Source organism: Otolemur garnettii, unplaced genomic scaffold (assembly GCF_000181295.1).
Source record: "Otolemur garnettii isolate 467f Iridium unplaced genomic scaffold, OtoGar3 scaffold00029, whole genome shotgun sequence".
Lineage (NCBI taxonomy): Eukaryota > Metazoa > Chordata > Mammalia > Primates > Galagidae > Otolemur > Otolemur garnettii.
In genome coordinates this window covers 17,161,197-17,174,606 of record NW_003852424.1, presented here as the reverse complement: position 1 = coordinate 17,174,606, position 13,410 = coordinate 17,161,197, and the positions used below count along the sequence as shown (strand labels likewise).

The following is a 13,410-nucleotide window of genomic DNA, read 5'->3' as shown; positions in this document are numbered from 1 at the left end:
TGTAATCCCAGCACTTTGGGAGTCTAAGGTAAGAGGATCATTTGAGCCTAGAAGTTTGAGGCTGCAGTGAGCTAGGCTGACACCATTTCACTCTAGCCTGGGCGATGGAGTGAGACTCTGTCTCAAAGAAAATAAACAAAAAAATAAAATAACAGCCTGATTAAAATAATCACCACTAACATATATTGTGCCAGTAGGTGCTGGTAACCCACAACTCCTTCAACAACCCCTCTGAGGGGTTTGGTGCCTGTAGCTCAGTGAGTAGGGCACCAGCCACATACACCGAAGCTGGCAGGTTCAAGTCTGGCCCAGGCCTGCTAAACAACAATGACAATTGCAACCAAAAAATAGCCAGGTGTTGTGGTGGGCACCTGTAGTCCCAGCTACTAGGGAGGCTGAGGCAAGAGAATCTCTTAAGCCCAAGAGTTTGAGGTTGCTGTGAGCTGTGAAGCCATGACACTCTACTGAAGGCGACATAGTGAGACTCTCTTTCCAAAAAAAACAAACAAAAAACAAACAACCCCTCTGAGGGAAGGATTTTGGATTTTTTTTTTTTTTTTTTTTTGGAGACAGAGCCTCAAGCTGTCATCCTGGGTAGAGTGCTGTGGCATCAAGCGATTCTCAAGCGATTCTCCTACCTCAGCCTCCCAAGTAGCTTGGGACTACAGGCACCTGCCACAACGCCCAGCTATTTTTTGGTTGCAGGCATCATTGTTGTTTGGCAGGGCCGGGCTGGATTTGAACCCACCAGCTCAGGTGTATGTGGCTGGCACCTTAGCCGGTTGAGCCATAGGTGCCAAGCCGGATTTTGGATTTTGTAACCCTCCCCCCACCAATTTTATAGAGAGGAAAGTAAGACCTAGAGCCAGAGAGAGGTCTGAGAGTCATTGAGTCCCAGCCCCAGGGAGCCCAGGTGGGAAAAACAACTAGAGCCCTGCATTGCCTAGAGTGGGGATCCCTCTCACCAGGTGGTGACCACAGCCAAGGATGCAGTGGCCAGTGGCGTCACAGGCATGGTGGACCTGGCGCGACGGGGCCGGCGCTGGAGCGTGGACCTAAAGCGCTCCGTGAGCCATGCTGTGGATGTTGTGCTGGAGAAGTCCGAGGAGCTGGTGGACCACTGCCTGCCCATGACCGAGGAGGAGCTGGGTGAGGCCAGCACCTTCTCCACCTAACCCTAAATCTTCTCAACCTAGTCACCATCACCCCAAAGTGTAGATCAAAGAGGCCCAAGACTAGCCCAATGACACACAGCAGATCAGCTGGAAACATGGAACTCCAGTCCAGGCCTGACCTCTAGGTCACTTATGTGGCCCCCCAACCCATATCCCACCAGAAATTAGATCACCTAGACCCCAGAGGGCATAATTAACTTATAGGATTGAGGACCAAGGTCTCAAACTTGTGGGCTTATTAAATGGCATTATTTGGCCCATGCAATATCTTTTTTATTTCAATATCTTTTAAACGTTTTAATTCTTTTTTTTTTTTTTTTTTTGGAGACAGAGCCTCAAGCTGCCTCCCTGAGTAGAGTGCTATGGCATCACAGCTCACAGCAGCCTCCAACTCCTGGGCTCAAGCGAGTCTCCTGCCTCAGCCTCCCAAGTAGCTGGGACCACAGGCACCTGCCACAATGCCTGGTTATTTTTTGGTTGCAGCCATCATTGTTGTTTGGCGGGGCCGGGCTGGATTTGAACCCACCACCTTAGGTGTATGTGGCTGGCACCTTAGCTACTTGAGCCACAGGCACTAAGCCAACGCTTTAATTCTTTTCATGCATTTCACAATCAGATTTTGTACCACAAATTCTAATTTCTGGCTTTTCTTGAAAAACTAGACACAAGCAGATAGATCTGCCCCTTTAGATGGTTCCTTTCCCCTGACTATTCCCTGACCTTTTACATCTTAATCTGCCTCAGTCATTCTTGATACCTGCGTGACCCTGGAGATAATGTGAAATTTTAGCTCCCGCTTTACAGCATCAGAAGAATGTTGCCTTATTCCTTCCTTGGCAGAAAGGCAGTGAGGCATTGATTAAGCACATACTGTGTGCCATGCACTTGCAATCTATTCCTTAGGAGGCTGTTTAATAGAATGGTTAAGCATGGCCTGGATTTGAATCCAGGTTTGCCCCTTGCACCCTCTAGTTTACATCAATTTTCCTCATCTATAAAATGGAGCCAGTAATAGTGCCAACACCTTAGGGTTTCGGGAAGATTAACTGCATTGATATTAGTAAAGGGAAATTAAAAATTTGGGAGGCCATGGGCTTGCCTACCTAGAAGGTGGATGAGTAGATGGGGAGGGGTAGCCATGATGATGCTCTTTTCCCTGACCCATCCTCCAGTGGCACTGGCAGCTGAGGCTGAGGGCCCAGAAGTGGGCTCACTGGAGGATCAGAGAAAACAACAGGGCTACTTTGTGCGTCTGGGCTCTCTGTCATCACGGATCCGCCACCTGGCATATGAGCACTCTCTAGGGAAACTGAGGCAGAGCAAACACCGCGCCCAGGACACATTGGCCCAGCTGCAGGAGACGCTGGAGCTGGTGAGTGTCCTCTGTCCCAGCTCTGGGATCAGGCTAATCAGCATAAATTGAGCACCAGCTGAGTACCTGGTCCAGTGCTAGTTTGAAGGGGGAGGCAGAGCCAGGCTTGGCTGCCTCCATCCCCATGGGTTCAAGGGCTAAATAGCATTCCTCTTACCTTGGCCTGCTTATTATCAGAATCCTCCATCCTGGCCAACCTTGGTGACTCATGCCTGTAATCTCAGCATTCCAGGAGGCTGAGGTGGGAGGATCCCTTGAGCTCAGGAGTTTGAGACCAGCCTGAGCAAGAACCAAGACCCCATCTCTACTAAGAAAATTAGCTGGGCATTATGGCAGGCATCTGTAGTCTCAGCTACTAGGGAGAGTAAGGCAGGAGGATCACTTGAGCCCAGGAGTTTGAAATTGCTGTGAACTATGACAATACAGTACTCTGGCCTGGGGCAATAGAACCAAACTATGTCTCCAAAAAAGAATCCTTTCTTTAGGTCTGTTCTACCTGGTGCAGCCACCAGGAGGCGCATGTGAGCACCTGAGTCAGGGCTTGTCCCTTTGCCCACACCCCTCCATGGCTCCCACCTTCCCCAGGGCCAAAGCCCAAGTCCTCCCTGCAGCCCATAAGGCTCTTCACGATATGTCTGTGAACCTACATGTTTACTGAAGCCAGATCTGGGTAAGGGTTAGTCCTGCATCCCTCCTTCTGAATCCTCCAGCCCTGACAGCCATGGTCTCTGTCCTTGCAGATTGACCTCATGCAATACGGGGTGACCCCCACTGCCCCAGCCTTCCCTGGGAAGGTACACAAGCTTTGGGTGGAGTGGAGCCAGCACCCTCTGCAGAATGGCCGACGCCGAAGCCAGGTGAGAAAGATATAGGGGATCAGGTGAGGTGGTGGTTAGGGAGAGGAAGTAAGGGGTTCCAGGTCAGTCCCTGCTGCCAGGGGCAGGCTCAAGCTGTCTCAAGCCAAGTGGAGGGTGCCCATGGGAGAAAATGAGGAAGGATAATGGTCCTAGTGGGTGTCCATGGAAGAAACAGGAAGAGCCGGTTCCAATTGTGTTTCCACAAGGGAAACTGAGGTAAGGCATTGGTCCCTCTGGGCATCCATTGGGGAAATAGGCAAAGCTGGGTCCCCTTGTGTTTCTGTCAGGGAAACTGAGGCAACTTTGGGGCCCCTTTTGTGCCTATTAGGGAGATTGAGGCAGGGCTAAGTTATATTCTATGTGCATGGGGAAAACTGAGCCAGGTTGGTGATTCCATTGTAGCTACACTGTGGAAAAGGCAGGAAGTCAGTCACATCAGATGTCTGTCAGGAAAACTGAGGTCCTTGCCACCCTTCCCTGCAGGCGGAGCTAGAGACTCTGGTGCTGTCCCGCAGCCTGACCCAGGACCTGCAGAGCACCGTGGACGCCCTAGAGGCCAACGTGCGGGGCTTGCCTGCTGGCGCCCAGGAGATGGTGGCTGAGGTGCGGCGTAGTGTGGATGCCCTGCAGGCCACCTTTGCCAATGCCCGCTCTTTGGAGGATGTGCCAGCAACTGCAGTGGCCGAGGGCCGGGGCAGTGTGGCACGGGCACATGCCTGCGTGGACGAGCTGCTGGAGCTAGTGGTGCAGGCTGTGCCACTGCCCTGGCTGGTGGGGCCCTTTGCACCTATCCTTGTGGAGTCCCCTGAACCCCCACCTGACCTGGCAGCCTACGTGGATGAGGTTGTTGGAAGCCCTGACCCTCGCTGGGCACATCTGGACTGGCCAGCTCAGCAGAGAGCCTGGCAGGCCCAGCATGGGGGAGGGGACATTCATGAGGAGGAGCCAGACCCTCCTGGGCCCTCCATCAAGCACACCTTCATGCCGGAGTTGGACTTTTGACTGTGGGTGCCCATATGCTGAGGTCCCAGCTGCTCCCCTGTGGCCCTGCATAAGCACCAAGTCAATAACACCTTGTACTTGATGCATGGGACCCTCCTGTCTTTCCCTTGGATGGGTGGGAAAGAGACCTGGAGAACCACAAGGACTTTAGTCCTGAGTTGGATTCTGCACCTCTGTCCTGTTCCCCAACACAAAGAAGCTAATTGAAACTCTCTCAATAACCATGAGTGGCCAATAAGCTGTGTGGTGGGCGCCTGTAGTCCCAGCTACTCCGTGGCTGGGACAAAAGGATCACTTGAACCCCTGAAGTTCGATGTTGCTGTGAGCTATGATGCCTCAGCATTCTACTGAGGGAGACAAAATGAGACTGTGTCTCAAAAGAAAAGAAAAAAGAAACTCCCCCCCAAAAACACAACATTTTGCCCAGTGGCTTCTATATTTGGGGCTTTAAAAAATGAGGCCCCTTCTCCCCCAGCTTGACTATCCTGGATTGAGGGGTCCCCCAAAGCCCCAACTGTGCCAGACCCACTTGCTTAGCCGTTTGGGAATCATGCTCCAGAATAAAGGTGCTTTGTGTTGTCCAGAGGCCCTGGCATCTGCTCTGCCCTGCATGAGTCTCAGTCTCAGGATATCAGGGATATGGGGAGGAGGTTGTCAAGCCACGGTTTGAGAATTGGAAGGAATGATGCTTCCCTATTCACCTGTCACCCTGTCTGGGATTCCGCCCTTAGTGTCCAGCCTACCTAGGCTAAGCAGTGCCCTCTCAGTTGTACCTACCTATCATGTAGTTCTCATCTTAGTATTAATTAGAATTTCTTGGAAATTGCAGGAAGCAAACAGGAGGGGGAAGTGGGAGATGGGGCAGCTCTTGGGCCTGGCCCTGCAGGAGCTGATTTCACTGTGATTTCTCCAGTTGCACTGGTCAGGATAGGGGAGACAGAGGCAGGACAAGGGTCATGGGACAGTCTCATGAGGGCCCTCTCATCCTCTGACCACATTCTCAGCTGCCCCTTAGCCTCCCCTGAGGTGGGACAGGGTGTTGGGAAACCATAATCTGGTGCAGTGAAGTCAGGGTGGCCCTGGCTTCCCCGGGATCCAGTCCAAAGGGCAGCTCTGGGAGCTCCAACCACTTCCCGCTGGCCAGCCATATCTGCCTCCCTGCTGCTACTCTAGAACCTCTGTAGCTTCCCATTGCCTTCAGACTACAGCCCAAGCTCTCTACCTTTTAGCTTCACCCTCTAGCCCTACTCAGATACTTTGCCCTATTCCCACTGAATTGTGCATAGTGTCCCCATACCTCCCAGCCTTTGTCTGGGCTGTGCTCACTGCCTAGAATGCCCTTCCCACCTTCCCATCCATCTTTTGGACACATCTCACCCATGCTCAAGGCCCAATTCCAAAGTCACTTCCTTCAGGAAGCCTTCTCAGACTTTACTCCCGCAAGATAGCTCTCTCCTCTATCCCTCCATGTTCACTTACCTAGTTAAATGCCTCATTTACCATTCACTGTTCATTTAACAAGTATTTATTGAGCACCTGCTGTGTGCCAGGCAGTTCTCCACCCTGGAGACACAGCAGCAGCAAAACATATTCTGTCCTCTGGGAGTTTACAGTATAGCAGGGAAGACAGGCAAGAAAAATACTTGCATTAGTGCTTATAGATGATGGGAAAAATAAGAAGTGGGTGGGGAGTGGGGAGGTATGTATTTTTAAAGGGGGGATTCAGGAAGGTCTCTCTGAGGAGATGACATCTGAGGAAAGTCCTTGAAGGAGCTCCAGGCGAGGGCACAGCCTGTGCAAAGGCCCTGAGGTAGGGCCACACCTGGCCTTGCAGGCATAATGAGGAGGCTCATGTGGCTGGAGCAGAGTAAGGGGGAGGGGGGGAGGAGGGGGCAGGAGGGGTTGGGGCAGGTCATGCAGGGTCTGATGGGCCTCAGGGAGGACTTGGGCTTTGACCTCGACAGAGGTAGGAGCCATGGAGCAAAGGAGGGACAGGCTCTGACTGGGGTGTTTATGACCATTTTTATTATTTTCTTTGCTGTGGCTGCCCTGCAGGAACAGGAGGGGAATACCCAGAGGTCTTCCCTCCAACCTTGAGAAGCATTGGCTGAGAGAACAGAGGTTGGGGGATACTCCCCTCTGTTCCCTGACTGTTTGGCAAACATAGTGATGGCTCCAAGGAGATGGCCCCAGGGCCATGAGGCCCAGCGGCCTGACTCTCCCTCCTTCTGGCTTTGGTATACCCTTCACACCAATAGCATGTGGCTGGGAAAGCTGTCTCATGTGTGAATAGGAGGGACAAGACCCAGGGAGGGGATGGCAGTCATTCTTCTGTGTGCCCACAGATAGCCCACTTGGCATGCAGGTCCCAGGTCTTGGATTGAATTCTGTCTTCACCACTTTGTGGCTATGTGGCCTCAGGCAAAGGATACCTCCTCTGAGCAGCTTCCCTGGGTTGACCCAAGTCCACCAGGCCTGGTTCCCAGTAGGCCCCCACAGCTCTGTTGTGCTCTGCCTCAGTCTGCATTCTGACCTGAGCGCCTTCTGGAGAGTGACATGCCCTCTCCCTGCTCAGGAAACCCCTCTCAGAGACTCCATTTGTGCCTGAGCAATGCTAAATTAATGTTTGCTGAGTATCTGCAGGTGCCAGGCACAGGGGTAGATTGGACACACACAGGAGGACCCCACTTCATGCCCACAACTACCCTATGAGTTGGTCCATTTAGGCAGATCTTCATTCATTTATTTAGAGACAGGGTCTCCACTCTGTCACCAAGGCTCGAGTACAGTGGCATCATCATAGCCCACTCCTGCGATTCTCCTGCCTCAGCCTCCCAAGTAGCTGGTACTACAGGCATGTGCCACCACCCCCAGCTAATTTTTATTTATTTATTTTTTGAGACAGAGTCTCACTATGTCACCCCGGTAGAGCGCTGTGGCGGCACAGCTCACAGCAACCTCAAAGTCTTGGGCTTAAGCGATTCTCTTGCCTCAGCCTCCCGACTAGCTGGGACTACAGGCACACACCACAATGCCCAGCTATTTTTGGTTGCAGTTGTCATTGTTGTTTAGTAGGTCCAGGACAGGTTCGAACCTGCCAGCTTCAGTGTATGTGGCCAGCGCCCTGCTCACTGAGCTACGGGTACCAAGCCAATTATTATTATTATTATTTTTTTTTTAGAGACAGGGTCTCACTGTGTTGTCCAGGCTTGTCTAAAATTCCTGGCTTCAAACAATCCATCCTCCTGCCTCAGTCTCCCAAAGTACTGGGATTATAGGCCACTGGGCCTGGCCCCAAACATTTATTAAGTGCTAAATGTAGGCCAGGCACTGTTTTACGTGCAGGGGGCACAGCAAGCAACAAAACAGGCCTGATGGAGGTGAGAGACATAGGGAGCCATATAAGTATCTGGGGAAGGGTGCTCTAGGCAGAAGGCACAGCCAGCACAAAGGCCCTGAGGCAGGACTATGCCTGGCAGTGTTGCTGGCACAGTGTGGGGGTTCTTGTGTCTAGAGTGATATAAATGAGGGGGAGACTGGAAGGAGGAGGAGAGCTGGGAGGAAGCAGGAGGGCCACAGTAAAGAGTCTGGAAGGGGAAACTGAGGCACAAATATGTTAACTGGCCAGGACATCTCAGTGAAGCAGGGATTTGGATGGTGCCCACCTTATGGACAGAAGCTGGAGGAAGAGAGGCCATGCAGGGGGTTCCCAGGGGAGGCCCAGGAGGGGAGTGCAGCTGGCGTGTAGGGCCCTTGGCCCAGGACTGTGGGCAGAAAGTGCTGTGGACAGAGAGCAGGGGAAAGGTGCTGGGCCCCAGCCCATGCTGGGCCATGTGGGCAGGCACGTGATCACCCACGCTGCCCCCCCACCAGCCAATTGGCCACCTGCCTCTGCTGGCTGGGCCCGCGCCTGCCCCAGACCCTATAAGGCCTGAGAGAGAGAGCAGAGCCGGCCACCAGCTGAGACAGCCTGTTGATCCAAGAGACCCTCACACAGTCCAGGTGAGTAGTGACATCCTTGCTGATGCCAGGGCAAGGCCAGGCCTCCAGGCAGGTGCCAGGGAGTGCTAAGCCTGCCAGGGGGACAGAGTGAAACAGAAGGCCTGGGATCCCCCCCATTCATGCATCTTCTCTGCCCCCTTCCAGCTTCTCAGGCGACCACCATGTCTGCTCAGGATGAAGGCAGCCGGGATCACCCCAAACCCAAGGGCAAGGTGAGGGAGGGGAGAGAGGGATCCATCCTTGCTGAGCCTTGAGAAGGTGATTTCCATGGTCCTGGGGTCTGGAGTCAAGAAAGAGCTTTCCCCAGTGTGGCTGGTGGGCACTGAGAGCCACAATGCCAAGTCATCTCTCCTGTCCCAAGCTGGGGCTCACATGGACCTTAGCACTTTCCTCACTGTGTGACCTTGGGCCAGCCTGAGCCCCTCTCTGAACCTCATTTTCTCCATTTGTGCAGTGGAGACTGAGGAATAAAAGGTCTTTGGGGACTTGGTAGCTGCCCTTTATCCTCTGTCCATGGAAGGCAGGCTGAATCTGCCCATTGCCTGGGGAAGAAGCAGGTTCAGAGTGGCTTTGACACTTTTGGAGGTCTTCTAGGGATGAGGGGTGGGTCAGTGTTGGGCTGAATGATGCTTCCTCCCACCTTGTTCCTGCTGTGGCCTGGCTGAAGCTGCCCTCCCCACTCCTGCAGACCCTGAGCAGTTTGTTGGGGTCCCTCCCTGGCTTCAGTTCTGCCCGGAACCTAGTGGCCAATACCCACAGCTCAGCAAGAGAAACCCAGCCAACCACCAACCCTATGGGTGCTCCTGCCACAGAGGCTGTCCAGCCCCAGGCTGATGGTGAGTGGATAGCCCAAAAGTGGGGACCTCTGTGGGAGGACCCAGGGAAAGAAACTCTTTCTTTGGGAACCCTTCATATGTGCTCATATAGTCTTATTAGGTGTTAGGAGGCTGCCACACTCATTCAGTGTTACATGGGGAAACTGAGGCACTGATATTGGGGGATGAGTCATCCAAGGTGGCATAAACAGCAAAAGCAGGTATGAACCAGGCCTGTCTCCCTGAAATGCCCCCTAACCCCATTTCTGGTGCACTATGGCCCAAGCAAGGTACTCTGTGTGTCTGAGCACATTGAAGATTTCTATCCTGGCTCCCAGAGAAGGGCAGAAGTGTCTCTGGGTGCTTGGGAGGCTGCTGCAGGGAAAACAGGGTTGGGGGTGGCTGCCTGGGCTGGGCCCTGCTTTGGGCCCAGTGCCCCAGGCAGCTGACTTCTGCTCCACATACCTCACCCTGGGACAAGAAGCTGGCAGCTGTGGTGGGGGTGGGACAGGGCAGGGCAGAGCCTGCACTCCCCCGGGCTATAGAATCCCCCCTGAACTCAAGGTGAGCGTCCAGCACCCAGGACCCAGCAGAGAAAATTCTGCTCCAGGGGATTGCAGCCTTGGGGGCCAAGGGAGTCCCGGGCTAGTGGGGGGAGGCAGCTGAGCCTGGCCAGGGGCCGTGGAAGTCACCTCCCGCTGTCCCTGGCCAGGCAGCTGGGACATTCCTAACCTTTCGGGCTGTGCCCAGTGATTATGCAATGGGCACCAGAGCAGTGATCCCACCCTCCATGACTGACCCCTGTCCCTGCAGTGGCCACCAACCTGGAGCAGACAGCCAGGGGGATGGAGAAACTGCTACAGCCTTCAGAAAAGGTGAGGGGCCAATGGACCAGAAACCCCTGGGATGTCCCATCCTGGGTTGCTATAGGCCAAAGAGAAGGCAGACACATCTCTGAGTGTCCTGCTTGGCAATCCCAGGCACAGCTCCCCCCTCTGAGCCTCTATTTCCACATTTGTGAAATGGGTACAGTGCTGCCTCACTTAGTGTGGGGAGGCTCCTGACAGTCTATGCTAGTCTCTGCCTAGGACAATGTCACCAAAAGAATAACAAAGTAATCACTGTGTGCCAGGCTCTGTGCTGAGCACTTCTCACAGTTACTCTTCCCCAGGAAGTGACAGTGTCCCACATGACAGCAGCAGCAGAGGCTGAGCCACCTGCTAAAGGTCACACAGTGAGATGTGGTACTAAGGGATCTGAACCCTGGACACTCAGGAGCTGAACAAACGCCTATGCAGCATCCATCCTCAGTCCTGAGTAACTAGCATCCTCTGGCATTAACACTGTCCCCAAGCCATGGCCAAGCAGAGGAGCTAATCTAGGATACCAGAATGCCAAGTAAACAGCAAGGCACAATTCTTCCAGCTAGCACACACCCCCACCTGGAGTCTCCCACAACCCTCCTTTGCCCCCAGGACCTGCCAGATCAGAGGATCTCAGAGCCTGCTCCCCAGCCAGGGCCCCACCCTTCATGCATTCTCATGCACCTTCCTTGGTACTGCTTGTGAAAGGCTTCAGGCACCTTGACTCATCTATACCATCCCTGAAGGAGGAACTATTTTAACCCACATTTTTCAGATGAGGATGTAGGCTCAGAGAAGGGTTGCCTAAAGTCACACATTGAGTGCAGAAAGGAGAGATGGGATTTGAACCCAGGTCTCTCTAGCTACAGAGCCCAAGGTGCTCACCTGAGCAACACTGGGCAGGGGTCAGGTGGTGAGATTATAATTTCAGGACTACTCAACCTCACTACTATAGCAATTTGGGGCCCAATCTTGTTTTCTAGGGTGGGGCAATCCTGGGTGCTGGAGGGTGCTGAGAAGCATCCCTGCCTCCACCCATCCCATGCTGGGAGTACCACTCAGTTGTGACAACAACAAATGTCCCAGCCATTGCCCACCTGAGTGGTGGCAAGTCCTAGGCCATCACCACCTTTGTTTTGTTCAGTTATATTAGAGAAAACTGCCCTCAGTAGGTCAAAATTGATTAACGTTATCAGCAAGTTCCCAGGCTCAAATCTTATACATCTCTTTATACTGTTCCAGTTATTATTATATTTAAAATTTTTTAGTATTTTGGTGTTGTTGTTTTGTTTTGTTTTTGAGACTGTTTTGCTCTGTCACCCAGGCTGGAGTTCAGTGGCATCATCACAGCTCACTGCAGCCTCCATTTCCTGGGTTCAGGCAATCTTCCTGTCTCAGCTTCCTGGACAGCTAGGACTACAGGCTCATGCCACCATGCCTGGCTAATTTTTAATTTTCTTTTTTTTTGAGACAGAATCTCACTTTGTTGCCCTTTGTAGTGTGCTGTAGAATCAGAACTCATAGCAACTTCAAACTGTTGGGCTCAAGTGATTCTCTCAGTGATTCTCACCTGTAGCTGAGACTACAGGTGCCTGCCACAACGCCCAGCTATTTTTTTTTTTTTTTTTGCAGTTTTTGGCTAGGGCTAGGTTTGAACCCACCACCTCCGGCATATAGGGCTGGTGCCCTTCTCCTTTGAGCCACAGGCACCGCCCCGTACGTCTAGCTATTTTTTAGAGATGAGGTCTCACTTTTGTTCAGGCTGGTCTCAAACTCCTGATCTCAGGCAATCCACCCACCTTAGCCTCCCAGAGTGATAAGAATACAGTCATGAGCCACTATGCCTCACCATTTTAATTGTTTTTGTAGTGCCCAGCCTGGTTATTACTTTTCTAAACTTGATTCACTTCTTTTACTTGAACATGTTAATTTTAATAAGCAATTTGGTCTCTGCAGTGTTAGTCGAAAATGAGTTTCAAAATTTACCATAAATAGAATAGACAAGATGCACCAAAACATCTAATTCTATGATTTGCATCAAGCCAGGCCTTGGGACCTTAGCAAGGGCTTGACAGGAGTCAAGGGCCTGCTGTTACCAATGGGGTCTCTACTAAAGCAGGGGCTGGAAGCTAGGGAGAGGGAATTTGGGGTCACTCTGTGACTTAGAACCTGTTAAGGCTGGGCAGTGCCTGTGACGCAGTGGGTAGGACGCTAGCCCCACATACCAAGGGTGGTGGGTTCGAACCTGGCCCCAGCCAAACTGCAACAAAAAATAGCCAGGCATTGTGGTTGGCACCTGTAGTCCCAGGTACTTGGGAGGCTGAGGCAAAAGAATTGCCTAAGCCCAGGAGTTGGAGGTCCTATGAGCTGTGTGACAACCACTGCACTCTACCAAGGGCAATAAAGTGAGACTCTGTCTCTACAAAAAAACCCCAAAACCTGTTAAGGCATGAGGAGCAGCCCAGGGGGATGTCCATGAAGGGAGCTTATTTTGAGGGAGGTGAGGCCTCTCAGTCACTGCCATCCTTCCCCACAGGGCACACTAGGGAGGCAGGAAGGCAGATGTCTGGGGTGGAAGGTACCCTCCAGTTCTTCCTAACCGCCTGTGAACTTTCTCACCAGATGGTGTCAGGGGCCAAAGACTTGGTATGCTCTACAATGACCAAGAGCAAAGATACCATCTCTTCCGGGCTGGCCAACATGGTGGACACAGCTAAGGGAATGGTCCAGGGAGGGCTGGACACCACCCGATCTACACTCACAGGCACCAAGGAGGCAGTGTCCAGTGGGGTCACAGGGGCAGTGGGCATGGCCAAAGGGGTCATCGAAGGGGGTCTGGACACCTCAAAGGCTGTCATCACTGGAACCAAGGACACAATGACCACTGGGGTCATGGGTGCAGTGAACTTGGCCAAAGGAACTGTCCAGACTGGTGTGGACACCACCAAGAATGTGCTGACCAGCACAAAGAACACTGTCTGCAGTGGGGTGAACAGTGCCATGAACATTGCCAAGGGAGCCGTCCAGGGAGGCCTGGACACCACCAAGTCTGTGGTCATGGGTACGAAAGACACTGTGTCCACTGGGGCAATGGGGGCAGCGAATGTGGCCAAAGGAACCGTCCAGACTGGTCTGAACACCACCAAGACTGTGCTGACCGGCACCAAGGACACTGTCTGTACTGGAGTGACTGGTGCTGTGAGTGTGGCCAAAGGGGCTGTCCAGGGGAGTCTAGACACCTCCAAGACTGTGCTGACTGGCACCAAAGATACAGTGACCACTGGGCTCACTGGGGCAGTGAATGTGGCCAAAGGAACTGTCCAG

The 13,410-nt window shown here is 52.8% G+C and overlaps 2 protein-coding genes across 6 annotated transcripts in view; both read left to right on the top strand.

Annotated features, from left to right (window-relative positions):
- Positions 1-4,992, top strand: part of PLIN5 (perilipin 5) — an 8,959-nt gene extending 3,967 nt beyond the window's left edge. For both annotated transcript variants that reach the window (XM_012804485.2, XM_012804486.2), the window contains exons 5-8: positions 969-1,149; positions 2,348-2,547; positions 3,288-3,404; positions 3,888-4,992. In XM_012804485.2, coding sequence (XP_012659939.1) covers positions 969-1,149; positions 2,348-2,547; positions 3,288-3,404; positions 3,888-4,406 — 1,017 coding nt within the window. In that variant the 3' untranslated portion in view covers positions 4,407-4,992. The remainder of the gene's footprint in view (positions 1-968; positions 1,150-2,347; positions 2,548-3,287; positions 3,405-3,887) is intronic.
- Positions 4,993-8,339: 3,347 nt separating this feature from the next.
- Positions 8,340-13,410, top strand: part of PLIN4 (perilipin 4) — a 12,639-nt gene continuing 7,568 nt past the window's right edge. For 2 of the 4 annotated variants that reach the window (XM_023512546.1, XM_023512545.1), the window contains exons 1-5: positions 8,340-8,408; positions 8,553-8,620; positions 9,097-9,244; positions 10,037-10,098; positions 12,709-13,399. In XM_023512546.1, coding sequence (XP_023368314.1) covers positions 8,570-8,620; positions 9,097-9,244; positions 10,037-10,098; positions 12,709-13,399 — 952 coding nt within the window. In that variant the 5' untranslated portion in view covers positions 8,340-8,408; positions 8,553-8,569. Of the gene's footprint in view, positions 8,409-8,552; positions 8,667-9,096; positions 9,245-10,036; positions 10,099-12,708; positions 13,400-13,410 lie in introns of all 4 variants that reach the window. The other 2 variants (XM_023512548.1, XM_023512547.1) reach the window with 2 other exon arrangements.